At 36.9% G+C, this 27,357-nt stretch overlaps 1 protein-coding gene across 7 annotated transcripts in view; it reads right to left on the bottom strand.

Moving 5' to 3' along the window:
• KCNIP4 (potassium voltage-gated channel interacting protein 4) overlaps positions 1-27,357 on the bottom strand; it is a 372,702-nt gene that overhangs the window by 3,452 nt on the left and 341,893 nt on the right. For all 7 annotated transcript variants that reach the window (XM_015862833.2, XM_015862835.2, XM_015862837.2 and 4 more), the window contains 5 exons: positions 13,947-14,016; positions 9,301-9,371; positions 3,265-3,372; positions 2,441-2,545; positions 2,074-2,136 (listed from right to left, as the gene is read on the bottom strand). In XM_015862833.2, the coding sequence (XP_015718319.1) occupies positions 2,074-2,136; positions 2,441-2,545; positions 3,265-3,372; positions 9,301-9,371; positions 13,947-14,016 (417 nt within the window). The remainder of the gene's footprint in view (positions 1-2,073; positions 2,137-2,440; positions 2,546-3,264; positions 3,373-9,300; positions 9,372-13,946; positions 14,017-27,357) is intronic.

Raw genomic sequence — 27,357 nt, 5'->3', positions numbered from 1 at the left:
TTATATACTCATGAAAGATGAGACCTCGCTCTGGAGTGATGCAAATCACTGCATGCTGAGAAAAGACAGGAAACTGAGCATCATCTTTCTAGATCAGTCTCATACCTACTAATTTATTAACAAAACATTTTCCTATAGTGTGTTTTAAAAGGAAGCGGCCACTCCTTCTCCCAAAGGACTACACTCCTTCGAGAGAAGCCTAATCCTGAAAAACCTGAAGCCATGTTAACAGAGTACATCTGCTGAAGGAATTTTCTTGAAGGACTCAGGCTGAATTCCAAACACAAATCTCATTTCTGAAACTAAATCCTGAGACAAACATGAATTAAACACTTTGCAGCTCAGAGCTGTTAATAAAAGAAAGGTCTTAGGAAGTCCAAAGACAGTAAATGTGGGCAGCAACATATCTTTTGTATGCTGTCATCTGGATTCCACATCAAGCAGAGCAGCAAGATGTCCTGTTCTCTAAAATGAGAGAATGGTATCTGTCCTGTTGTGAGAGAGAAGCCCTGTTAATCATTTATTTTGAATACTCAGAAGAGCTAAGTAAGAAATCTACTAACAGAAATGATAAACTGAATCACTTTGGCAAAGGAGAGCTGGCAACTCTTTACCAAAGGAGCTGATTTTTCTTTGTAAATGAAGCAGTCCATCCATTACTATAATCACTATATTCAGGTAAGCCTTTCATGTAACTTCTAGAACTCTGTAGACCTCAGCTGGGAAATCATCCCTGTTTCAGATGATCAGTGTTAGGAGAGCAAGTACCTGTCACTCATATTGAGTAAGACTGACAAGCTAAGCTAGAACCGCCATCAGTGTGATACGACACTGCTGACAGATAGGACACAACCCAGTACCCACTGCTAAGGATCCACAAGGCAACCAAAATTAGAACTGCTTTTTTTCATATGTTAAAGTCGGTGGATTAAAGTTGATCAAAAGACTCAGTAAGTGACCACTAAGTGGTTGTGACCTCTCTGTATTTTGCTACTTGTAAATCATGAGAGCAATCCCAAGGATGCATAAAACAACAGACAAATTCTAGCATATCTGTGCTTTTTCCAGTTCTGCTTTCTATATTCCAAATCACTATACATTTATCACTCACTAACTGCATTGTTCTTTCCTGTCTCCCGTCTACAGTTCACTTCTTGCTGTTGGAATACAGTACACACAAGAAGCAATACACACAGCCCACACTGCTGACCTCTTGACAGCTTCACACTAATCAGCCAGCCTGGGAAGGCTGACATAGCACCTGAACAACTACAATTCCTTATATGTTTCCCTTCAACAAATAGCAGTGGTTTTGTCTTATCAGTTTGCATATTGTAATCAAGCCCATTTTATCATGAAGTGTAATGCAACATTTTGCAGTACACAACAACATAACCTCTCATCACACCAATAGTTGGTATCATTTGATTTTCTTTTTCTTGCATTTTTTTCAATGGTATTTCCTTAAAATTCTGAAAATGCATCTTTCCTCACATTGGCTCCAGGTGTAAAAGCAAGCCAGTTCCCGAGGGCAGAGGAGTGAAAACAGGCTGTAGTTCTTTCTGCATATTTACTTTCAATCCTGGCTCGAAATGTAGGGAGCTGCTTTCTGCAGTTTAAGGAAATTAAGGGCCGCCTAGACAAAGTAAACACTTGCAACTGCTAATCACAGTCTGTTCTTGCTGGCTTGCCTTAGGAAAAAAAAAAAAAATCAAAACCACAAAAAACCACGTGCCTGCTGTTAACTCCTGCCATTCAATGATTCACAAGCTGCTTCCATTCTCCATAAAACTTACTGCTTGGGGGGAGCACTCCTATATGTGATAATTTTTCAAGTCATATATTGCTGTGACTGTGTGCTGGTTTTAAGTGCTACCCAGCGTTGTCAGGAGATAGAAATATTTAGGTGAATGCAAAAAAAACATTTTGCTGTTAAGTATAAATAAATGCTGTTCTGTTCACTGTCACTTCAAAATAAATAAATAAATAAATAAATAAAGTAATAAAAATCAGTGTATGACAGCAGTAAGTAGGCAGCTGATACAGATTCAACCCTTATCTCTGGGTACTTACCTTCTGGCAGCTCTCAATGAATTCATCTATGGTAACTACTCCGTCTTTGTTTTTGTCCATTTTCTGATCAGAAAGAACAAAAAATTCTGATTACATTTCCCAGATCTACTTTAAAAGTCATTTTTTAATATTCATTTCATTTACATGTTGCAACAACTAGGCCAAAATGCTATAATGATGTAGGAAGTAATACACTAGCTTGAAGAGCTTGTTGAAAAGGTGAGATGTGAGTAGACAAGTGCCTTGGGATGAACCATAGAGAAGAATAACAAAATGGATAGGATATGCGAAACTATTACAACCATGAAAATGTTTCTACAGCTGCAAACGGAGTAGTCTTTTTGGATTCCTTTGTTACCTGACCCACCTGGAAAAACGTTTCCACATGTTGCCTAGGTGTGTCCTCCTTGAGAACAGGATAAGTGCATTTCCCCATCATATCATATATTGCTTTCATGATATCAAGCATTTCCTGAAAAGAAAAAATGCAGAATTCAGGGTGCATTATATATTTTGCTTTGATTCCGAAAACAATTAATTTCACAGCATTTTAGAGAAAAAAAATGCACTGTTATTTAGTGATTGAACAGCTTCAAAAATGTACTGGATATTCCTAGGAATTCCAGCATGTTGGTTTGGCTTTCATTACTTGTTCAGTACACACAGATAAATCTTTCTGATAATTTAAGTGATTCAGAATATGTGCACATTCACCGTGGGAAAAAGTCTCCTAAAATCTAGTGCATAAGTAAACAGAAGAAGATTCTATAGCAGCAGTTTGACAAACAAGACCTTCATACAACTGAGTTTTCAAGAGAAAGATGAAATAACCGCAACACAAACTTACATGCTTGCAAAGAATGTTCCATTTTTATCAAAAGCTTTGGATTTTGTTACTAGCAGGAGTTACACAAACTGTAAGAACAGTTATAGATGCAAGTCATCTGCTATACTCTATACATTCATGTTTCTGTACATACATAAGCTTGTGATACTTTTTTCTATTCTGATATATGTCATAAAACAAGAGGGAAAATTAGCACATTTAGTTTCATAATATGTTATAGATTATTTCTTGACAGGTCTGATTTGATAGTGGTTCTTCTGACCCCGTTCTTCTTTAAAGCAAGACATACAAACATTCCGCATAAAAACTTCAGTTTCAGTATTAGTATGAAAAGTAGACCTTACCTCTTTAGTTATGTAGCCATCCTTATTTATATCATACAAATTAAAAGCCCAGTTCAGTTTCTCCTGCACTGTCCCTCGGAGTAAAATTGAGAGACCCATAACAAAATCCTAAATGGACAAATGGTTTTGGTAAGTTTGGAATGGAGCATTATTTCACACTTAGAAATGCAGACAAATGCATCAGAATCAAAGAAATCTCGAGAGGTGTGTTGTTAATAGACCTGACAGTGTTAAGGATTGCTGGTTATTAAAAAAATTACAAGTCTAGACATTGTATACTCCACTAGTAATTAACAAGTAAATTGAGTAATTTTCTATCAAATAAGCCACTGTTTTCTGTTAGCGGATTCATCCTCTGAAATGTCTCATGTAAGAAGTCTTTGTGAACTAATTCCAAGTAAAAGCAAACCCCCGTGGTGTATTGATTCAGAACAAAGCTTAAGCAGGAGTTAGATTAATCTGAGCAGAGCAGGAGAGCAATTTTGGATTATCTACCCACTGACGAATATTACATTCTTCTTATGTGTATACCTCATTGGAAGCAGAATACATAGTTCTCAAAACTCGTAGTTGGATCTTGTGCACTCAGCATTAAAAATTAAATGTGTGTTACCTCAGTACTTAAATCTTTCATTGGAAATCCAATAGGGAACGGTAGTTATTCTGCATCCATGTGCCATCTCAGTGGTCTTGTTATATACCAATACTATACTGCTTTAGATCTACTTCACAGAAGTATAAAAAAGATTGTTAAAGCTATATACATGCAGCCTTTGGCTATGGATAACTGACAAATTGACATTAGTCAGGATTATTCGGACTATGCTCTTGATCAGCAGACAAGCAATTCCAAAAACTGATATGTAACACCAGAGCAAGAACAAGATTTTTACTTCACAGTTGTAATGCTATAATGCAATGGAAAGTACAGCAATAATAGCTGACTGGCACAATCCTAGGCTACAGCAAATGAAAACAAGCCCAAATGCAGCAACCATAGATACAGAAACAAAGGAAGAAAAACTGCTTAACTTTGAAAGGTCTCAGGTGGGCAGTGATCTCCAGAGAGATAGATACCCTGACCTTCCCTGCCAACCCTTAAATGAGGTCTAAGAAGGAGTGGATCCTGGCTCCACCCCTACTTGTCACTCATGCATGCACCTGAGATCCCCTGGGTTGGGCCTGCCTTTCCACCAGGTGCTCAATCACTATTGAGGCCATGACAGCATTTCCACTACAACAGTTAATATTCTTTCAATAACACAAACCTTATTTATGTTGTATGAACATCATCCAGGCTAGAGTAGATAGCAATCAGGCTGCACTATCATCTGTCTTCTGCATTTCTTAGCTTATTTACTTCATTTTTTAAAATAGTGTGGTTTTTTTCCCCTAAGCTTTCCCTCCACTTATTTCTATTTGATAAGCTTATATACCCATAGATCTGTGAAATCATTCCTATAACCTGTGAAGCACAATAACTCAATACCTTATATTTAAATGTGCACTGTTAAAGACATACAGGAATTATTTAGAGTTACTCTAAAGCAGAGACTACAATAGCTGAATGATTCTGTATTGCCTTTGGCAAAGTGTGCATTTCCTTAAAACAGGAACAATGGAAAAGAATGCATGAAGGTTAAGCATATATTACAAAGGTCTGATGTACCACACAGTCAAATAAGTGCACACAGTGGTGTAAAGAAAACAAAAACATCACAGCCTTAGATGCTTTGGTAAGCAGAGCTCTTGACAGTTTCAGTCTTTAACAATTCCAGTAGTATGCTCTGGCTTTTCTTAGTCTGTCATAAATTTCTGTGTTACTGGTATGTGGGCCCTTTGGGGTAAATTAATACAAGTCTTGAAAAAAGTTTTGCTCAACTTATCTTGTCTACATCTCGATGACTAATTGAGGGTCATAGGGTCAAATCTCCAAACAGCTCTTTAGCAGTGTGCTACTCAGCAATAAAATGTCCAAGAAATTCAGAACAGATTTGATCACATTACAGCATTAACAATTAACCTTTTTAATTCAGTGCTGTTTCTTTGTATTTTTCTGCACTATTTTACTTCCTTCCTAATGCCATGTTTCTTGAATTTTTCTGCAGAGTTCTCCAATAACTTAATTTTCATAATGTATTATGTTTCACAACTCTTGACACCAGAACATTTGCATTTATTCTGATGCTTATGATGGTGAGGCACTGGAATAGGCTGCCCAGAGGAATAGCGGATGCCCCATTCCTGGTGGTTGGATGGGGCCCTGGGCAGCCATGTGGCGATCCCCTGCCTTCAGCAAGGAGGTTGGAACCAGATTGTCTTTAAGCCAACTCAAGCCATTTGATGATTCTTAAATAATATCTACTTTCCCTTTCCTGATTGTTTCTCTTTCTTCATTTCTTTGAGGCACCCACTCATATGATAGCTGTCTTCCTGACAACTCAAAACCTTTGAGGTGTATGCTCTAAGCTTTGCAAGAGTGGGTCACCTCCTTCCCTACTGCATCAGTGCATTTGGGGATTGTACACAGATCAAACCAGGCACACTGCCTTTGTCTGAGTGCTCTGTGGAGTTCTCCAGTTCTATAAAACTCCAGAACTATAAAAAGGACTTATCATAAAAGTAGATGAACAAGGACCAGTTAGGTCAGGATATCTTTCCTACATATTTAATTTCATACAATTTAAGAATATAGCAATAAAACCTTATAGCAATGGAAAATCAGATTCAGTGGTCATAGACAGAATCCACACATTTTGGGCTAGATCATCAAACAGAGAAAGGCCTTGGATGGTGGAAGTCGTGGTGCATACGACTCAGGAGTCATGCAGCTATGATAGGTGTTAAGCAAGTGATGGAATACCGAAGGCTACAATAGGGCGACAGTATTTAGGGCAGCAAATAAGCTCAGATGGAATATTCCATGGAAACACACCAAGTGTGAGTTCTTTGATATCTGCCTTTACTCTTTTTCACAGCTCCTTATTTCCAACCCTCTAGCTTCCTACTGAGACTCCCAGTACCTGTGAAGACTCTGATTAAAGAGGTCAAACAGGGAACATTAGTCACAGACACAGTGGGGCACAGATGCAGTAAAGACAGCAAAGGTCACCAATGAACTTCAGAAGCTGCTATTGAGAGGAACTGTATTTATGTGTAGCTGCTTTACACTGTCTGGTATCAGAACTCTTGTGAGGTTCCCACTGCCATGAGAAAAAATGGCTTATTTCATATATGGTATCAGCATGGCTTTCATGGCTTGAATAGAGAATCACACTTGAAGTCATTCATAAAGGTCAGTAAATTCCAAGTTGCTGTCTTGGAGACAATGCCAGTTCATTACTGTTGTTATTAATTAAATACCAAAGTTGTGTTTGTTCTTAAGACATAACAGAACACAAATCAAGGTAGGTTAATTCTGAACTCTACAATAGACATGAGTTAGCAAGCTAGTTAATTAATTAATTGATGCAAAATTCTGAGGGAACAGTTGAGGAATAAAGTAATCAGGATCTCACCAACAGCTTTACAACAGACATACATTATTGCAGGAGCAGCAGATATGAATTACAACAAAATTGTTGGATATCTCCATTGCATTTGGCACAGCTTTTGTACTTCAAGGCACTGAGAGTTAGTGGAATTACTGGGTGATTTTCCTTTTATCAAGATCACATTTAGAGCTTTAAAATGCAACTACAGTAAACTCAGGGCACTGATTTGAATGTTTGCTTGCATATTGCTTACAATAAAGCAAAACTACTTTGCATAAGTAATGAAAAAACAACGTTAATCTCTAAATTGACACAATTATGGTATAAGAAAGAAAGTTTCAAGCAGCTGATTCCATGAGTTTGTTTTTAGACTATTCTTTGGCTGAAGAGTCTGACTTTTCAGGATGGTACACATATAGGGATGTGCCAAACTTCACATACATAGCAACCTCACTAAGGAGCCTTGTTCAATGAAGGCTTGTTTTTAATCAGTACAGGTTCTGCTGAAGTCTATTACTTGGTTAGTGATTAAAAATGTGATGAACAAAGATCAAAAGGCTAGACCAAATTCTCCTCCTTCTTTCCTGCAATTCTAGCTACCACAGTGTCATTAGAAAAAAACAAGGAAAGTGCAACAGACAAAAAAATATCCTATACATTATATTTGTAGTTCTTCCAATACCATTTCAAACTTTCCTGTCCATTTCACACAGAAGAGAGTCAGAGAGCTTTGTTTCTTCACAGATCACAGACCACTGTCCCAAATTGCATTTAATCTTACACTGTGATGTAAAAAGAAGCCTGGAATAAATCATTATTTATTCTCCAATTTTTTAAATCACACTACTGTTCCTTTACTCTTTGTGCCAGTGGGTTTAATGAGTCTTTTTTGTTTATGTGTTTTTTTGGGTGTAGTTTATTTTTGGCAAATAGGAAACTGGAGTGTGGGTTGGTATAGAAAAGATATGGTTGCATCTAAGATAAAAGGGATCAAGGAAAAAAAGATAATGTGATTTTTCCCGTTTCACAAAACTCACAATTCACAGCTACATTCACGTGGTTAGGAAAAAACAAAACATTTTTAACATTAGAGGGATGCTTTTAGAGTGTTCATTGTACTGTTTGTAAGTACGAAGCTGCTACATGGCACAACAACACTGAAGCAGGGTCTTTTGACAGCAATAGAATTATGCTGGGCTTACAATTAGTGCAAATGAGATCAAAGTCTGGGTCACATTATTTGAGTTGATACTGTACCACTGAACACTGGAAAATGTCTGTTCTGGCAATGATAAAAAATGCTGCTTCTTTTATTTTCCTATTTTCTTTTATTCCAAAGCCTCTTTTGTACACAGACCTGCACTCTGAGATATTCAAATCCATTAAAAAAAGGCTTAACATCTACCTCATTTCTTAGGGTTTTCTCTTTGAGATACAAATGTGAACAAATAGTCCAGGAAGGTTACAAAAGCTTCTTTTGTTCTCATTTTCCCTAATGAAAACAGAAGAAATGTTTCTTAAATATTGATGCTAAAAATACTTCCCAGCACTGCTGCTGCTGTTACTGTTACCAGGATTCCTTGTAGAATTAGCCTGCGTACAGAAGATGTGAATAAAAGCTCCAATTCTGCTTCCAGTTTTACATGGAGCTCATCGATTTCAGCTGCCTGGGAGAATGCAGATGGGGTTTGTGATTTTAAATAAATGCAAATAATCCCCCACAAACTGCTCTGGTTATGTTCCAGCTGAGGTTTAAATTTGAGATCACAGTGCATCTGCTTGGCGAAGATTCTCCATATTACATCAATAATAAAACAATAAAAACTTTTTAAAAAGATTTTCCTTTGAATATTAAAAACATGTGTAGGACATTTAAACAAATTTACAGCAGTTAAATTTAATTCCAGACCAACCTCAGTTTGTAGGGATACCATCTGTCCATTGGAAAACAAGCAAAACCTTTAATTCTATAGCATAAAGTAAGGGCTCTTTTCCAGCACAACATACTTTCATTTAACTGCTGCAGGGAGTTGCCTTTTTTGTCATGGTTTCGTATAAGTGACATCAGCCTTTGTAGCTGGTGATATCAACCTCAACAGGGAAAGACAGAATTTTTTAAAACAGAATGGACAGATAAATGGAGGAAGAATTCATTTTAAACATTTGTGCTTTTATATACTAGATATGCTTGTAGAACCTCCTCCTGGAAAACAGAGCGTTTAAGTAATCCACTTTTGTCTGAATCATCCTCTTAACTTCAGTTGGATGAGAGTGTTTCTCATCTTGAAAGAAGGAGGAAAGATAAGGATTCTGTTATGCAACTATTGAATAAGTTGACTTACCATTTAATGGGCAAATTTACAAAAAAATGTTTGTTACATTTCTAGAATATAAGATTTTAAAATAATAATGATTTTGTTACCATGTCTGAAAAACTTGAGTTTTTTTATGTGATCCATATTCAAATTCAGCTTCACTGCAAAGAACATTAAAACATTAAAGAAAATGTAGAGAAAGATATAACAGGTGATATAACACTCACCTCAAAACTTACAGATCCATTGTGATCAGTGTCAAATGCATTAAACAGAAAATGTGCATAAGTTGTGGAATCTACAATTTAAAAGAACAAAAATGTGTCACAGTAAGCACATCTTTTTCATTTAATTTCATTCAGTGAAAATAATTATAGGAAGCTGTATTTTGACACCAACTAGAATTAAATTTCAAATCACTTTAAACTTTTTAGGGGAGGCAGGATGGAGGGGGTAAATTAGAAGTGTAAGTGTATGTGCAACTACACTACATTGCTGCATGCAAACAATTAATCACTGAGACCTGAACAAGTGGTTAAGAAGTCATGTTATTGTATTCTGAAACAGTCTGCAACGACGGGAATGCTACTTCATCAGTTAAATGACCATGATGGGAGATCTTTCTCATGTGCTAAAGAAAAATGTGTTCATTTGTCACTTTAAGTGATGGAAACAGGCACTGCCATCTGTGCACTTGGCGTATGCCTCTTAATCTGGCAGCAGGCACATTGCCTCAGTTGAATATGAGCGGGTCAGAAGTTGCTGCTGCTGTGGGTCTCTGCACAACAAACTGGCACAGGGACATGCAGCAGCTGAGATTTCAGAGTCACATCAGCAGCGTCTGCCACCCATTTGGCTGTCGGGTACTTGTCAGCAGCCACAGGTGAAAGACCCATAGCTGGGTTGCTGTTCAATTTCCATTTTACAGCAACTAGGTGCTTAAAAGCCATGAACACAAATGGCTGTGACTAACTGAAGTGGTCTATAACATTCTGAAAGATGACTAAAAGAGTGATGCCTTCACTAATTGTTTACTTTTCAAGCCTTTTTGACTGCTTACCAACTCATTTTGGAAACACTACACAGTATCCAGCATATGGTTTTGTAAGGATGTATCTTTCCATTTCCACCAGATTCCTTCCAAGAGACACAAACTGGTCCAGGAGTAATATATTTTGAACAGAAACTCAAAACTATGCTTCACAGATTGAGACCAAGGTTTGGCCATCCTTGTAATTGTTTAAGCATGACTTAGCAGGTGAATTTCCAATCTAACTGAAAAATATAAGCTTTTAAACAAAAGTTTATGTTTAGAATTTTAATTCTCATGTTTTCTAAAGTCTTGTGAGACATCTGTTGTACAACAATACAGAATGCAAGTCATCTTCAGGGGAAAAAAAAGAAAAAAAACACAAAAAACCCACCATATTATAGAGGCATAAATACTGTACATTGAATTTTAAATACCTTCCCAATCTCTTGGCACTCATTTCTTGAAAGCATGCAAAATATTGTTAATCATCTGGTATATATTTACATTTTGTTTGTGCGTGTAATTTTAGTCAAAATTTTGCCTTTAAAAGCACTGCAGGATGAGGTACTCTGGTGTTTTAATTACAGCTACTTAATGTGATCCCCATATGCATCTTGAACATTAATCACTTTAGACAAAAGCTTTACTTCTTAAGTCAGACATGTTTTCATTTCAGGGATCTGATCTAAGTAGGAGCTTAAATTGATATTTTGACAGGTTGAGGCAGGAACGGATATTAAATCAGAATTCTTTTGAAACACATCGTTAAAACATTTTGAATATCAGACCAAAAAATGATAGTTGTTATACATCCAAAAGTAAGCCTTAGAAAACCATGAAGATGTTCTGTTCTATTCTTAACTGAAAAGCACAATAATTGCTCAGTGTGTAGATTCCTATTTGTGACCTTCTTGGCTGAAGAACAAATCCCAGTGTTATTTTTTCTCAGAGAACCTGTTATGTGTATGCAGGGAAGCTGCATTCACCAGTATAGCACTGGCTTTCTCATTTTCTAGAATGTTAATTTTCTACTTTTCTATCTTTTCGGCATGGAAAACTTTTCAGAAAGCTACTCCAGCCTTTTGAAATACATTCATTTTATCCCAATTCTGTATCATCTCCTTTGATACTCTTGTAGATCCTGTGTCCCTAGTCCTGGGTAGTCCTTGACAAAACCTGATGAAGTTGCTGGATGGCATTGGCAGATCGCATTTTGACGATTGCTTCATCACTCTAGGGCTTAAAGCGTTACTCAGCATCATTCATTTTGCTCAGATGATACGTACAGTTTTAATTATAAGATCTGTTGTGACAGTTTTTTGATTATGTGAACCTTTGTGGCACACATCTACACGTATGATGTTTTAACCTGGGAACACATGAATACATTGCCCTTGCTGCTGTGATTTCAAACATTTTTCTTTTATCACATACAAAAGCAGTATTTTAAGTTCAGATGACATTCAGAGGCCTTGGCTGCACACAGCATGTTGGCAGTACACTCAGAGGTGAAACATCCAAACTGGCTGCTTAACTAGACGCTTCAATATGGTGACCTCACCCTGCAGTTAATACACTATCAATGGTTCTTGGAAGAGATCTTGTCTAATGTGAGAAAAAAAAGAACAGACTTTGGTTTTCAGACCTCTCAAAAAACAGCAAAGGCCAGTAACAGGAATCTACAAAACATCTCAAAACCTACAGAAAATGCTACAAGTCTCACCACATGCACAAAAACTACAGGATTACTGCTCTGAGCTGCTACTCTTGTGAGGACAATCAGCTCTTCTACTGTTTCCTCTAATTATTTTCCCTGAAATTTTGAGGAAAATTGCATAATGCTTTCACATTATTTGGACCCTGGTTTTCATAGGGACTCTTTTTACTGTGTTTTTCCAAAGTTAAATAATGAGAAAGAAAAAGCATATTTTCATTCCAAATAGTACAGAAACATCGTCAGCTCTGAATACTGTTGCCACTGCTGCTGATATGCCACAGGATTTGCAGAGCTCACTGCAGGATGAAGGCCAGGCAGGCTTATGCTGCATGGGCTCCTCTTGATCTGCCTGCAGCTTTGTCTTTGTTTTTCCCGGTGCAACTGCGACAGCCATTTCTCTGATCAGCCAGGTTTCTGAGACTGACTGGTATTATTTTTGCAGTGCAACTCTAGAAAAACACGGTTATTCTAGGCTGTAATGCTGGCATGTGTAGGATGGGAGGAGACAGGGAACAGTCTGGAACTGGAGAACCTACAGCCATAATGGACTCTCCTGAAGCCAGGTGAAGAAAAACAGATGTGGAACTGGACAAAAGTGGTATTAGGGGTAGCAAGAAACAAAGAAATAGTAAAAGACACCATATATACAATACATTTAGATGCAACATAGAGCTGAAAACCAGCTGTGAAAAGCACACAAATGGTCCCAAGTGAATCCTTGAAAGCATTAAAAAAATCAAATTCCTTGTGGGAGAATTCCGCATGCTGACTCCTCACTTCCTCCAACAAATTATGCCACTCCTCTAAAGGCCCAGAGGAGCAGTGGACAAGTGAGCGTAAGACAAGGAAACGGGGTAGAAACTAAGCGTCTATGTAGTAATTTTAACTGCATTAAATTTTTATTATTTCTTTGTAACAATTAGCTCTGGAGTACCAAAGGCTATACTTTTGAGACTGCACTTATTCTAACAATAAATCTTAGCTCTGATTGTGTAAAAGCTGTTTTTTCTTTTTGCCCATGAACTATTCTGAGTATAACAATAAGATTTTTTTTTATTCTTATAATTTTAAGTGCAGAAAAGGAATAGTAAACCACATATAGAGAAGTTGTTTTCACCAGTCAGAGTGGTTAGAAAATGAAATATCTGAAACTGTAATTATTAGCTTGGCTTAAAAGCTTAGATGCAGAAATAATCAGTAAGAGGGTCAACTCTTCTAGCCTCTTGTTCTTCCCTACTGATTGTGCCTATTTGCTGAGGATCCCAGTGATGGTAATCCACACTGAATGCTGCTCTTTACCTTGTAGGTTTTTATTTAAAATGGGAATGCATTTATTCCTACCAATTAAGTTGAGGATGTTTTGGGTTTTTTTTATTTCTTTTTTTTTTTTTTTTTTTCTTCACATGCATGAGAAGAAAGGGCTATGGAGAGCTCTGAACAGTCCCATGGTAGCGTACAAATCTCAAGAGTTGTGGGAAAAGATGAAGAGGCAGAACTGAAGAGCTGTAGGAAAATAGGGAGGACTGAATGGTAAAGGTAAGCAGAAGAAAAGAAGGGAAACTATACAAACTAAAAGATAATCTGAGTTTTGAGGTAAAAGAAAAAGCTAAATGTTTTGTGTTGTGTTTATTGTACTGAAGGATAATTTAGAAAAAGAAATTAATGAAGGCCTTGGAAGCCATTGAACTGAAATTAAGCATAGCAGAAAAAGCCTTTGTTTATGTAAAGGAACTCCATGAAAGTCAAGGGAGTTCTCCCATTGATACTAGATTTTAATTTGACCCACAAGTTTAGTGCCTCCTACAGATTTCAGTCCTACTGTGAAAGGTTTTGTAGAGTAAAAGAGAATGGTAAAGAATGCACAGGAAGTTTGAAAGGAAACAACCTACTTCAAAGATACCCAAATACAGGTGGTAACTTCGTAACAGGAGGCAGACTTGATGTAGATATTGCATTTCATTCAGAAACTTATACTTTTAAATGTGTCCAATAAGTCCCCTACAAGTTTAGGCAGAGCCTGAGACAACAGTCTCTTAATTTGAATAGGGTCTTTTATCAGATTTAGAAGTGAACAAACATACCACTGTGCATTGTTGTACCAATGAGGGCTGCCAAGTACTCACCTCCCTGTGGAAAGAACTGGGAGTAAATCTCTTTGAAGGTCTCTTCATTGACAACACCACTGGGACATTCCTGGAAAAAGAGATAATAAATAAATAATGTGGAATCTGATTCATGTGAGCCCCTTGTTAAAAGACCACATAGAACACGTGTAATCGTTAGAGTTTAACACACTGTGAGAGCCTGATTTCAGTCTAACAATCTTGATGCATTAAAAGTACATCACTTTGAAATTCAGCATATAGAACTGAGTGACTGCATAAGTAGCAGCCACTGTGCTACAGTGCAAGGTGTCAATGTCACCACTGGTCGTGGGCGAGCAACACCTGTGTGGCACAGAAACCAAGCATGAAGCTAAACGGCATTTGCTGTTCAGTATCACGATCAGAATATGCAGTCATAGTGTACCTGATGAGTTACAGTTATTGTATTCAAAAAACTCCACCTCAGAAGGTCTTTCTCAAGGCTTGTAGATCCTTCTGCCTCTTTACATCTTGTTTATAAACTGAAATATGTAAGGAAGAATGAGCTGAATATGTCACAGCAGGGTGTAGTCAGAGAAAACAAAGGGAAACAAAGGGGAAGAAAAGAGGATTAGAGCAGTGACTTTATAAAAATGACTTATGTAAAGAGGTAGGAAAAACAAGGAATACAATATCAATTACTAAGTCGTGCAGTAAAAATCAAAGGCAAGACTGTGGAGTCAAGTCCCAAACTTTCCAGACTGAGCAGATGATTTCAGACAATGCACATACATAATTTCCTTTTGCCTTAATTCCTTATTCATTCATTACAGTGAGTGAAAAAAAAAAAAAAAAAAAAAGCCTTGCAAGCTCTGTGAGACAAATGTCTGGAAACAAAGGAAGGAAGGGAAGAAAATCAAGTCATTAAGGTTCAAATGTATATATTTGTCCATTGCTATGCTATTCATACTCATATGTGATCTTATTCTGGAGCACTGGGGAAAGGAAATAGCTTCATATGAAGATAAAGAGCAGCGTAACACTGTTTGTCAGTGTAATAACAGCATTTCATATGACAAATGACATTTCTATTAGATCAAATAAGGAACAACAAGATATTTGTAGCTTTGACAGCTTATGTGAAGAAACAAATAGTGTCATTTCGCTAATTGAGAGATGATGCACTGCCTGAAATACCCTTGTCAGATCTGTAGACATTGGATTATTTTGACTGATGTCACCCTCAACCAAAATTTTGCCCTCAGCCAAAATCAGCCCTCAAGTTTCTGATAAGTAGGAGCATGCAAAGACCTCATAAGAAACAATTCTGTTTGATCAGAACAGGTAGACAAAGGGCAGGCATGGAGACATAAGTACAAAACTATTTGTGTAAAGCCACAGAGGCTGTCACTGATGGAAGCAAAATGAACGCGCAGATAATGAACAGCTTCTTGAATTTATCTAGGTTGGCCTGCTTACATCTTCCATCCACTGAATGTAATTCATTTAAAACCTGAAATGTTGGCCAATTACCCTTAGAAAAAATGGTTGGTTTCAAACTTTTCTTTTTTTAGCTTGGAGGTTTCTTCTGAGACTCTACAAGAATCCAAACAGCTTTTCCTTGTGCAATTTGAATCTAAATGCATATCTAGTGAACATCATGCACCTCCAATAACATTCTTTTCCTGACTCATAAATCTGGCATTATTGCATTTGTCAAGATATTTCTCCACTTCTGTAAAAGGCACTTAATATTGTGACTGTTAAGTACTCCCCATGGCTTTATATCAAGTTATTGATGACTTCTTCCATTGTACTAACTGTAATATATAAAAAGAAAAAAAAAAGTGTCTAATTTTTCACTTAACTCTTAGGAAGCAATATAATTAAATAGTTCAAAAGAAAAATGTTGGACATTTAAACCAGATACTAGATTCTTTTTTTTTTTTTTTTTTTTCTTCCAGATGCATATATAATTCATTTTGTTACAGAAAATTTGTTTGACAGTCCTTTAAAATTCCACTAAATTGCATTATGTTTTCCTTCTGGAAGAAAAGGAAAGGAGCATAAATTCATCTTGAACTGTTATTCCTGAGTCCAGTCCTCTCTCCTTTTCAGAGAAAATAAGACAAACTGACAGAAAGAAGAGATAAAGAATAATAAATATGATTCTGCCTTTTGATGGTCTCCCCTGCTTGCTGTTTTACTGCTGGGAAATTACACCTCCAGCACACGGTCTTATGAGCTACTCCAAAACCTGTAAATTATTGACAAGCTTCATGCTGTCTAAGCTGTCTTTTTATTAAAAAAGTATTTCTAAGAATATTGCACTGGGCAGATTTATCTCTACCACTTAATCAACACCCATTTTAGACAAAAGACAAAAAAACGAAGATACAGTGAAGTGCAGAAAAGGGAACAAAGCAGAAAAAAAAAAACCAAAACAAAAACAAAAAAAAACCCAAAACACTAAGCTCATAAATTTGTCTGAATAATAAACACTTTGTAATGCTGGACTAAGCAGCATTATGAACTTCAGCAGTTTTAAATATATTTTACTCATAGGTTTCTGCAAGTCAACTATCCCATCCAATTGTGTTCTGCTTAATTTCAGGTATATGTTAGTGTCTATCAACTTAATTGTCTTTGACTAACAATATTATTTTCTCTTTTTGCATAGACTTCTATTCCAACTGAAACCTTATAAGTACCATGAATGCATAATATAATGAAAATCATACACATAATTCTGAAAATCCTTTAAAGTTAATTCTAACAAAACTCCCACGGCTCCAGCCCACAGTGGCTTTTCATAGCCTGGTCCAGTTCTTAATTTTTCATTTGAATATAACAGGAGCTTGACAAAATCAGCATGAGAACACAAAAAAAATTGCCTTCATAATCTAGGCCAAATTAATAGTGAAATCCAGGACAACATTCACCTCACGAAGTTCAACCAGAATTGCAATGCTCTGCATCTGGAAAGAAATTGTCCCTTGCAACAGAAAAAAGCTGTGGAGGTTGCCAGAATGGCAGCACTGCCAAAAAGGTCGCACCCCAAAAAGGGATGACAGCGGATGTCGAGTTTATGAGTCAACAAAGCATTCTTACTTTGCAAATAGACCACCTGTCAAACCATGGCCAGCTACTTTCTCTCCGTGCTTGCCAGAGTACAGAGCAGAAGCTAAGGGCCCTCCCAGGGATGTGGAGAACATGAGGAGGGCTCAGCAGCAGGGATGGAAGGCATGTGGTCAGTGAGGAGAGGTGAACAGCTTGGGCTTGTTTCACATAGGTCCATGCTAAGGGATGAGCCAGCAGCAGTAAACCTGAAGAGAGGTAATAGCCAAGCCCTTGGTTGGGGCAGACAATTTAACAAAATTCAGTGGCTACAGCCTGAGTTTTGTGAGCTAACACTGGAAAGACTGGAAAAACTACTCTACACTTCTTGTTACACAGAATACTGATATATATGAGATAACTCTTAAACTTAGGGAGAATTTGTGCTGTTGGTCAGCTTTGGAAAGCTGTTACATTGTGTGTATGGGGCAGATCTTTTCTATGCACTCCTTGCTTCCAAAGCTGCATCTCTGCAAATTCATTGTCTGTAGTTTTTAGTACTGCATAAATTATTGGGAACAAGCCCACTGAAACTTAGTTCATAAATTTTTCTTGCCTTGTTCCTTCTGTGAAATAAAATGCATTCCAAAGTAGCACATAAAAGGAACAAATGTACAAACTGTGCCTCTAAGGAGAAGATAGGGACTTTGGTGAGAGATGTCTAACATGGTCTCATTATGACTTGGAAGGAGAAAAACAGACAGCCTCTCTCTGGAAGGGTCCTGTCACACCCTGACATGTAGGCTGACACATTGCCATTAGCAGTACAAGCATACTAAAGGCTTTTGCTAAAATGGATGTGTATGATGTCAGCTGTTGTTCTTCAGCAGCTGAGCCAAACAGGTATCTGTAGCACAGATATGAGCCTTATAAATCTTAACAACTGCTACGTTCAAAACATAACTCTGAATCTCTGAATCTCAACAGTTTCTAGATGTTTTGCCAAGTCATGTAAGATAATAGTGTTCTGCTGCTCTGTAGCCATGGGCCCTTATGAAAAAAAAGCTGAAATCCCAGCAGCCAGGAAGGTGAATGGTGACAAAAGCACTAAGGTGGGTGTGGGAGGATGAAAATAATAGAAAAATTTATCTCAAACAAGCAGTGACATGTTTAAAAAATGGTTTTGAATTTGTTGAAAAAACTAATGTGATTCTAATTGCGGTAGTGATTAGGCTGATGGATTGTTAAAATTGCATGGATCCCATGTTTAGATGGGGTAATTGAGCAGGGGAGGTAGAGTTATAGTGCTTGAGGTTGTAGTTGTAGAATAAAAATAAAAACTACAAGTGACAAAAAGCAACAATGGCATCACGATGATAATTTCCATGTCAAGGTTCCCAAGTGTTTAATTTTCTTTCCTACAGCTGCAAATCCACAACAGCTTGTTTCAAATGGCTCCTTGGAGTGCCTGCTGATTATTGTAACATCACTGTTTATCTCCAAGACCGGGTGACCGAAGGTGTTTGTTTGTTTTTTCCCCCGTGCATTAGCTCATCCAGAGCTGTCCCTGCTCACTTCTGCTTATCTTTTATATGCAATCTTGTCCTGGCTGTATGTAGAATTCTGTTAGCTTGGGCAGACCACTAAGGAGGGTATTATATTTAATAAAAGTGAATAACTCAATATATAGTACATTATTTTATATTCCATATATCACTACTGATCTTACTTGGGAATATCTTCAGTATTAAAAATAAATTTGCCACTACCCATCAGGCTAAGTTCAAGTTTTGACCACTGCCAGAACTGGATGCTGTGAATAAGTTTGTAACTTATTGTATTCTAAACAAAAAAAAACAGGTATTTTGTAACTCATTTCTCTATCCTAAAAATAAATCTAACTCAACCTTTGATGTATTTATCAGGAATGCATTTCAGTGCTGACTTATTCTGAAGAGAGAAATAGCATGATTAGCATCGCATCCTGAAAGTATTCTTAGAATATAGGGTATTTTTTTAATACTGATTTTTATTTACGCATTTATTTATTTATTTTCCCAGTAAAAAGGCAGAATACACATCAGACGTGACCTTACAGGCAGAGGGGCTGGGTGGCACTTCTGACATTCAGATCACATCGTTTGGTAACACAGGAGAAACACTAAGAGGAAGCAAAACTGCAGCAGCTAAAAAAGGTGACATAAACTTAGGAGTTCAAAGAAGTCAATACAAACAAAATGCAGTTTGGGGTGAAAGAAAAGCTTGATTTCACACAGTCTGAAATGTAGCTCAAAAGATACACGTAAATGAGATTCTACCAGCTTGTGAAGCAGCCTTAAGAAAGTAAAAGTGAAACACTGGAAATTAAGTCAGGGAAATTTAACCTGGGAAAAGTTAGATAGTACAACAGAACTTCTCATTTATACAGCTTTAAAAGTTTGCACGTTAATTCTCTCTCTCTCTCTTTTTTTTGTTTTTTTTTTTCTTTTTTTTTTTTTTTTTTTTTTTCCCTGATCCTTTGCTCTAAATACTTCTAGAAGGGGCACCAACAGAAGAAATGTGGAGACAGGGGAGCAGCCATTTTCATGCCGCACTTAGACACCACCGAGAAAGCAATGAAATTATGGAGACTCAACTATAACTATTGTCCATCAGGTGTTAGTAAAATTTCAAGGGGTTATTTCTTCAGTGGACTAAAAGGAAAAGAATCCTGTCTCTCTAATCTGTTATAGACAGTCATTTCTCTGAAACTGCCTCTTTGAACAGAATCTTCTGAACCGTTGCATTGTATTTGGGCTCCTCTTTTAGAAATTGGATGAATGGCATTTAATTTCCTTTGTATCGATTTATCATTCAACACTTCCACATCAAATGGGCACTTTGAGGAAGTTTTCAGGAAATCAACGCATGTATGAGATAATTGCAGTGACTGCAAAAGAGACACCTACTTTGGTTCTTTGATCAGGCAATTATATTCTTACCCCGCTTCTGTGTTCCTCTTGAGCTTTGCTATCTCTTGCTATAAAAGCCAGTTTGTCAAAGGTCTGGGGGTGGTGGGCAGGACAGCATCTCAAACTCCTCAAAAAGGATGAATGTTGGTTTTATTCTTTATTCTATCTTTACACCTATCATTTTGAGGTATGGCTTGCTCTATGATACGACAGAAAAAGCTCAGACTGGAGTCACCTTTCTTCTGAAAAGTTATTTAGAGAGCTGCTTTTAATTACCAAGAAACAAATGCATTTTTTCTGACATCTGACAACACTTACTCTAGGGAACATAGAACTCCAGCATTTGCTGCTAACTTACACAAAACTACATAAGTACATGCTTCATTCAATGGCATGAAGTAAGAAATGCTGTCTCCCTTTCACATCATTGCCATGGACAGTGACAGCAAAGACTATATACCTCCTTACTCAAAATGGGAAGAGGAGCATAGACAGGCTTCAATAGTAAAGATTTTTTACTCTAACCAACACTGCTGTTTTCTTCATGCCAGTTACCCATAAAATGAGCACCAGTAATTTTCTCAGGGAGTGAGGATAACTCCTCAAGCAACTCAGAATCAAATTTTTTACTCTAATCAGTTTTTACATGCCATTATATAATTAAAATATTTTACTAACTTTCCCAACATTTTAAAATTACATTCCTTATCTATTTTAATTACTGAATTATTAGACAAACAAAGAACTTTCAAGTTAGTATGTATCTGTGAATGCCAGAGACACAGGGAATGGACTCAATATAGGATTTTCTTTTCTGGTTTGGCTCAATTCATACTCATTAATTATACTACATCTATTTAAAGTAGAACACATACAAAGTGTAGGACAAAGTGTACTTAAAACACTATTATAGTTAAAGGAATTTCATGTAATTTTTGTTCTAAAAATGCTTCCTGGAGTAAAATGAAGATTAATTAGTACATAATTGAAGACTTTCTTGCCTTTTAAGTGTGCTGAAAGAACCTGTACATCGATACACACAAAGATATCTGGAAAGCAGAAATTCTACAAATACATTTTTACAGTATGATTTTTGTATGACTTTCATTTGCTTTTCATTTTTTATTTTTTTTTAATGTTGTTTTTTACTCCTATGAAAAATTTAATTCTAAGAAAAGTTCTACGGCCATTATTTATATTCTTTCCATTTGCGTGATATTATACCCAGCACAAAACCAATATACGCCATATGTATGAATGAGAGTGTTTCTAATGAACTATCCCTATCTTGAAGGATATAAACTCATTTTCTCTAATGAATAACCCGTGCTCAGTGCAATGACATTGCAAACTATTGCTGTTTTTTATTTCAGTTATCACTTCTACCTTTCATGTATCGAGAAAGGGACAGCTATTAACCACCTGCATACTGCAGTTGAGACTACTGTATTTGTTTTCTCGTTTGTTTCTGATTAGATTTCTCATCATAGTTTTCTGACCTGTAAGCTGTAAAAACAAAAATAAATTAAAAAAAATAATAATAGAGCCTTCAGAGAACATTTTCTTTATTGAAATCGTTCTTGTTTTATATTTCAGAAAATAATTGTGGTGCAACCAAATAGAAAAATACTATGTCATAGACAGAAAGCAATGAATAAAAATCCTTCCACTCTAAACTGCAGTAGAATTTAGCTAATGACTCACAAAGGCAACATCACAGGTTATTGAATTATCTTTTATTTCACATATCTGCAGCGGCAACAGCCTGAATCTCTAGGAACATTGAGGAAGCCAATGGACTCGATAGCATCACATCTCATCTGACTGATCAAATCATTCTCCACTGACAGCCATTGGTAAGATAAATGTAAGAGCTGTTTCAAGCCTCATCGGGTAAAACTCAATGCTTCCTGTTTGAATTCAGTGTAATAAGAATTTTAATACTGCTTCCCAGTAGCACAGCAAAGTTGAACAAGGTTTTGAACCTCCCACTGAAAGATACTCTAACAATGAGAGGCTTCTCCCCACCCCCTGCTTACAATGGCAGTTTCAGAGGAAAACAAGCAGAAGCAGAAGAGCTGGCCCACATCCAGCATCTGTGACTTCACACAGTAAATAACAATCAACACTTTGGCTGCATCTCCCATGCAGTGGGCTGGGTGCCAGCAGCACTTTTAATCAGCACTGCTCTTCATGTAGTGATGCCCACTAACCACTGTAATTTTTAGTCTCCTATTATTAGCATTGGCACTAAAGCATCAGTAAACAACATGACTAAAGACCTGAACTTAAAAGCTCACCCCAAAGCCTGACAAATCAAATCTTTATGGATGAGTCCCTGGCATCTGAGAGGTGCTTACTGTTTCTGTCCTTGTTTGTCACTACAGGAGGGCATTTTACAATCCTGACTTCGCAAATAGGAAGGAACTATAATTAAATTAAATGTAGCAGAACCCATGCTTTAAACACTGAGTAGCGCATTTTGCTGTAAACACTTGGCAAAGGCAAGGCACTTAGACTCTTGGGAAAAGCTGTACAGAGGCTAGCACTGCCTTTCATATATTCCTATGTGAGCGGTTTTGATCATATCCCTTCAAACCAGCTAAGTTCTCAGGTGAGTGCAGGAAAAAACCTTTTGCCAGCAAATGCTAATTGCTCATATTGCTTGGCCTTAAGCCCTCTCAAGGGATATCCCTGAAAAGGATGAAGGAAACCATCAGTTCCTACCAACAGTATCAGCGTATGTATCAACAATCTATATTATAAGAATGGAAGCCTTTATTCTATGTTTCCTACATGAGGAAATTAGGATTTAGAAGCTCAGTTGGTGCTTTCATTGGTTATCCTAACATACTTATAGACTGGAAAATTCACTGAGGAGGGAACAACACAAACAACCTTCTACTAAAGGGTCTGATGCTCTCCTGTTAACAGATTGGTACAGTCTTCTATGATTACTAATATTGTATAACCATTGTGGAAAGTGAGAAAGCCTGAATTTAGCATAAAATATTAATTAAGCAAACTCAGTATGTTAGAGATATGACAAAAGAACTATCTTTTGTTTAAAATTCTGTGGGTTTTATTTTTTTAAGTTTGTCAGAATCAGCTGTTGGTATTAAGTGCCAACACTGTTTTAAACATTAAATAAGGACACTGTGGGTTTTGTATTCCTGAGACACATCTGAACATAAGGCAATCTGCTTGAAAGTCTGTCCTAACTCATATTGTTTCAGTATTTTTCAAAGAGTGGCAGTTCTTTGTTTCTTGCTAAGGCATGCCATGGTAAAGACAGACAGATCAATATTTGGTTAGTGCTAGCTATGATGAAAAACACTGAAGAATTTCAGCTCCTACGGAATCCTGTCAGCTTGCAGAAATGGCAAAGAGCATAAAATTCAATGCAGTGTAGGTTAGAAACTGCAAATCAAACACTGTATTCGCTATTTATATTTCATATAGTAATACATTTATCCTTTAACAAAGGTTTTTGTATTCTCTGATTCTTATAACACTTTTGCTCAGGAGAAGGACCCAAGCACTGCAAACAAAAGAACTGAAGTAAGTGCTTACTTGCATAAATGTTTATAAAACTGAGCTTGAAGTTGGCGTAAATAGGACCTGACCAAGTACAGCAGTGAAAATCACACTTAATTGTAGAGCAGCAAAATTTGTGAAGCTGCTCTCTGTGAGACATATGTGGTCCACAGGAAGAAATGCTTCTTCCATGCTCACAACATAAAGGCATTTTGCCTTCTCATGATGGCTCTTTGGTATTCAACATCAGACATGGGTTCTTCTCTCTACGTCACAAAAACCTCCCATCTGAGCTTGTCTAGCATGACAGCACACTACCTCTACATTTCTTTTAGTCTGTTACCCAAAGAGTAACAGAGTGTAGGTCCATGACATGGAGAACTCATCTGATGGGTAGAATTTTGCTGATCATGGAAGGACCAGAATAGGCTTCATGGCAAGGCATGCCTTTGAGAAAGAGGAATGAATCGCTCCATAAAACAATGGAAGATGTACCATAGGTACTTTACAAATGAAATATTGTTTCTATAATTCAGTAAAAGATGTGGGGGAAAAACAAACAAACAAATAAACAAACAACAAAAATAAAAACAAACATCAGAATGCGATGAGAAGTTTAGGTAGGAATGTAAATTAGTAGCATTTTTTAGCACAGTAAAAATCTAAGTAAGTAAGCTACATGAATCAGTTTCCTCCAGACTTCAGCCTTCCCTGTCTTGTAGGTAGACACTCGGAACACTGGGTTCTCAGTTTTGTCAGCATTTCTAAAATTTGTCAAGTCAAATCACTGAAATTGAATTCCAAGATAATTCTAAATAAATGGTGATCAATACTTGCTGAGATATTATTATATTTTTTTTGTGAAAATGAACAGCTTAGAGAAACAAATAAAAACAAAACAAAACAAAATAAAAAGCAGAAGAAATCTCCTAACTAAAATAGATGAGGGGAAAAGATAACTAGAGAATCAGGCACATGTGGAAAATAGTTATGCATCATAGAGCGTAGGCATAAGACAGAGGTTTTATTTCTCATAGGATTATCAGTCCCTAAGGAGATTCATTGGGGATGAAATTGCTTGGCATAAAAACTTCTCACAAAACCTGCTAAGTTTATGGCACATAAAACTTTTCTCGGTTCCACAACTGCAGCTTCTGAGAACAAAATGAAAAAAACCAAGGCTGTTATACCTTGGGGTGCATTACAAGAGATGACTCTACATCACTGGTGAGTGGAGCAGATACTGTATGACTTGATTTAATTTTTCCAGCATTACTGGAAATACGGTAGATTTTTTGTAAATCAAATGCAGTGTTGCTATTTGATGAAGTCCGAGAGATTATTATGATATTCAAATCTGGAAAGCTATACCAATTAAAATTAAGAAACAGAAAAAATAATTGATCCCTGAGCATAAGCTTCTAGCCTGTTCATGGTTGGCTTGCTGTTGAGACAGTTACATTAATTGAAAAGGGATAGTATTAATCTTAGGATCTTAGTTAGATCTCCAATGAGAGATGGAACAGAAAGCTTCCTAGGGAGCCCTAAAGTTTCCCAGAAGTTGTTCCAAGGAAATCTGAATGCACAAGGCATTTTGTTTGCAGGGCAAAACCTGAAATCTTGTATTTCATGTCCTCTGTTTAATAACTGAGAACTCTGAAGAGGTCCAGCAAGCTCCCAGTTGAGCTGAGGCAATAACTTGATGTGTAGTCTTTCATCGCCTATTAATATGAAAGGCATGAAAAAAATTGAAGAAACCAATAGAAGGATTAGATTTTTCCAGCACTGGGCAACAAGTACATGTACTTGTTTATCTACTGATAAAAAAGAAATTAATAAGAATTAGACTATGTGTTGCTTTTACCTCATGGGCATTTCTTCCTCTGGGACTGGCCAGGAGGACTTCCGAGCCAATTACCAATAAATTACTGTTGTCTGACAGTATGAATGAATGTGCGGTTCTTTTCATCACAGACAGCTAAAACAGTGAAAGACAAATCATCTGAAGAAAATGGTAACTGTGACTTTTCTATCTATAGGTCTGGAATCATTCAAAAGACATTCTCATAGTGCAAAGCACATGAAGAAATTCACAGAATATTCTTAACATTTGGATATTTCCATCAAACTGAAGGAAGTTTTATCCCTGACTTCAATAGAGGCAGAACTTTCATCCCAGAAGGATAAAATTATAAATTCAGGAGCTCAGTGTTACAATCTAGAATTGTATGTAGAATTGTTGGGTTTATTGGTGTTGTTAAAACACAACTAACATTTTTATTACAAGATCAATCTAATTTTACATTTGCTTTCCTCTAAAAATCTCTGTTGTTTCATATGGTGCCACTCTTCTATCTTGCTCTGGCAAAAAATAACAAGCAATTCTAGCTCAAAATTCATTAACAGTAATCAGTTACTGATTTTACTCTGATTTCTACTGGGGAGTCATTATTCTAAAGAAAGATGAAGAGCTTTTGCCCTAAAACCTTTGCAAATAAGTGAAAAAAAAAGTACATGAGTTAAACTGGATTCTTCAGTGGGATAATATGAAGTTACTGAACCTGGATTTCCTGTATATTTATACAAAACTGTATTGCCTGAACATTACATATGCTCATCCTGTGCACCTAAGTTCAGTGGTTGCTGCTGTTAAGTATAATCTCAAGCATGATCATGTACCTGTATCTACAGTTGATAGTAGATACTGAGCCAAACAGTGCTACAACAAACTGCTGGGGGGCCACTTATAAAAATTATTATTGATACATTTATTTTTGTGAGGTCTCAGTAATGTCAGTCCATGTCAGAGATTCATAAATGGAGCAAGTAAATCACCATTAGAAACATCACACGGGAAGCTTCCTAGATCAGTGCTTCTTTTCAGAGACGAAGTTAGTGCCTTTTCATTTGATGGATATGGAGCTTTGCCATAAAGGGGTCCTGCTCAAATATACCATCCAAAGAATACACATTTCACTCAGTGCAGAGGAATTCAGCCTTCATTTTTCTCTCCTGTGAGGATGAACTTTGTTGTCTCCAGCTCCTGGGAAAGTTCAGTTTCCCACAGTCACCAGCCTCCCTACTGCTGCTCCCCACTTTATTCCCAGGGCATGTTTGAGGAGGCTCTGATCAAAGGCTGAGAAGCAATCTCTCAGATAGCCAGGGACACTCTAAAAGGTTTTGGCTGTCAGAGTAGAGATATTAAATTAGGCAGTTGTCAACGTGGAGCCCATGCAGGCAGTGAAGCTGTGGTATAATGTGCTCTTGCAACCCAGAAGGCTTTTTAGCATGATAGTTAGGTTTTTAAAGGTGTGTAACAGCTGGAGAGTCAAAATGTTAAGAGACTTCAGATTTCTAGACATAGGCTGTGGTTACTGAATCATGCTGCCTTCTGCATTATTGGTTCCAATTTCTTCTGTTACAGTTACTGTATCCAAGATTCCTTAAGTATATTTTATAATAGAGTTAATTGGGTTGAATAAGTTCCCTAACTTGAAAGTTAATGTGAGAATCATTCAAATAATCCTAGTGAAGAGCGACTACACAAACATCCAGCTGATTTGAAGAATGCTGGCTCTGCCAGATACTCAAACTCAATCAAAGGCAAATGCAGTTTGGGCCACAACTTGTAATATTCTTCCACAGCACTGAAAGGCTTCACCTTGATGCTTTGGCACTTCTGATTTTCTGTTTTGAAGATCTATTGCTGTCTTCTTTTAACACAGATGTAGAACAAAGCAATTTCTTTAAATTTCTTACATGAAATTACTTCTATGGAAATGAATAAAAGAACTCCTGAAGCTTTCTAAAACTAGACATTGATTGGGTTCAAAGTGATTGTGAATTTAAAGAAGAAAAAAAAAATGGTAAAGATTCAAAATTATTTGGGAATTCCTGTCATCTAG

The sequence above is a fragment of the Coturnix japonica genome, chromosome 4, assembly GCF_001577835.2.
Source record: "Coturnix japonica isolate 7356 chromosome 4, Coturnix japonica 2.1, whole genome shotgun sequence".
In the NCBI taxonomy this organism is placed as follows: domain Eukaryota; kingdom Metazoa; phylum Chordata; class Aves; order Galliformes; family Phasianidae; genus Coturnix; species Coturnix japonica.
Note: the sequence above shows the minus strand (reverse complement) of the source record. Positions and strands in the feature narration are given on the sequence as shown.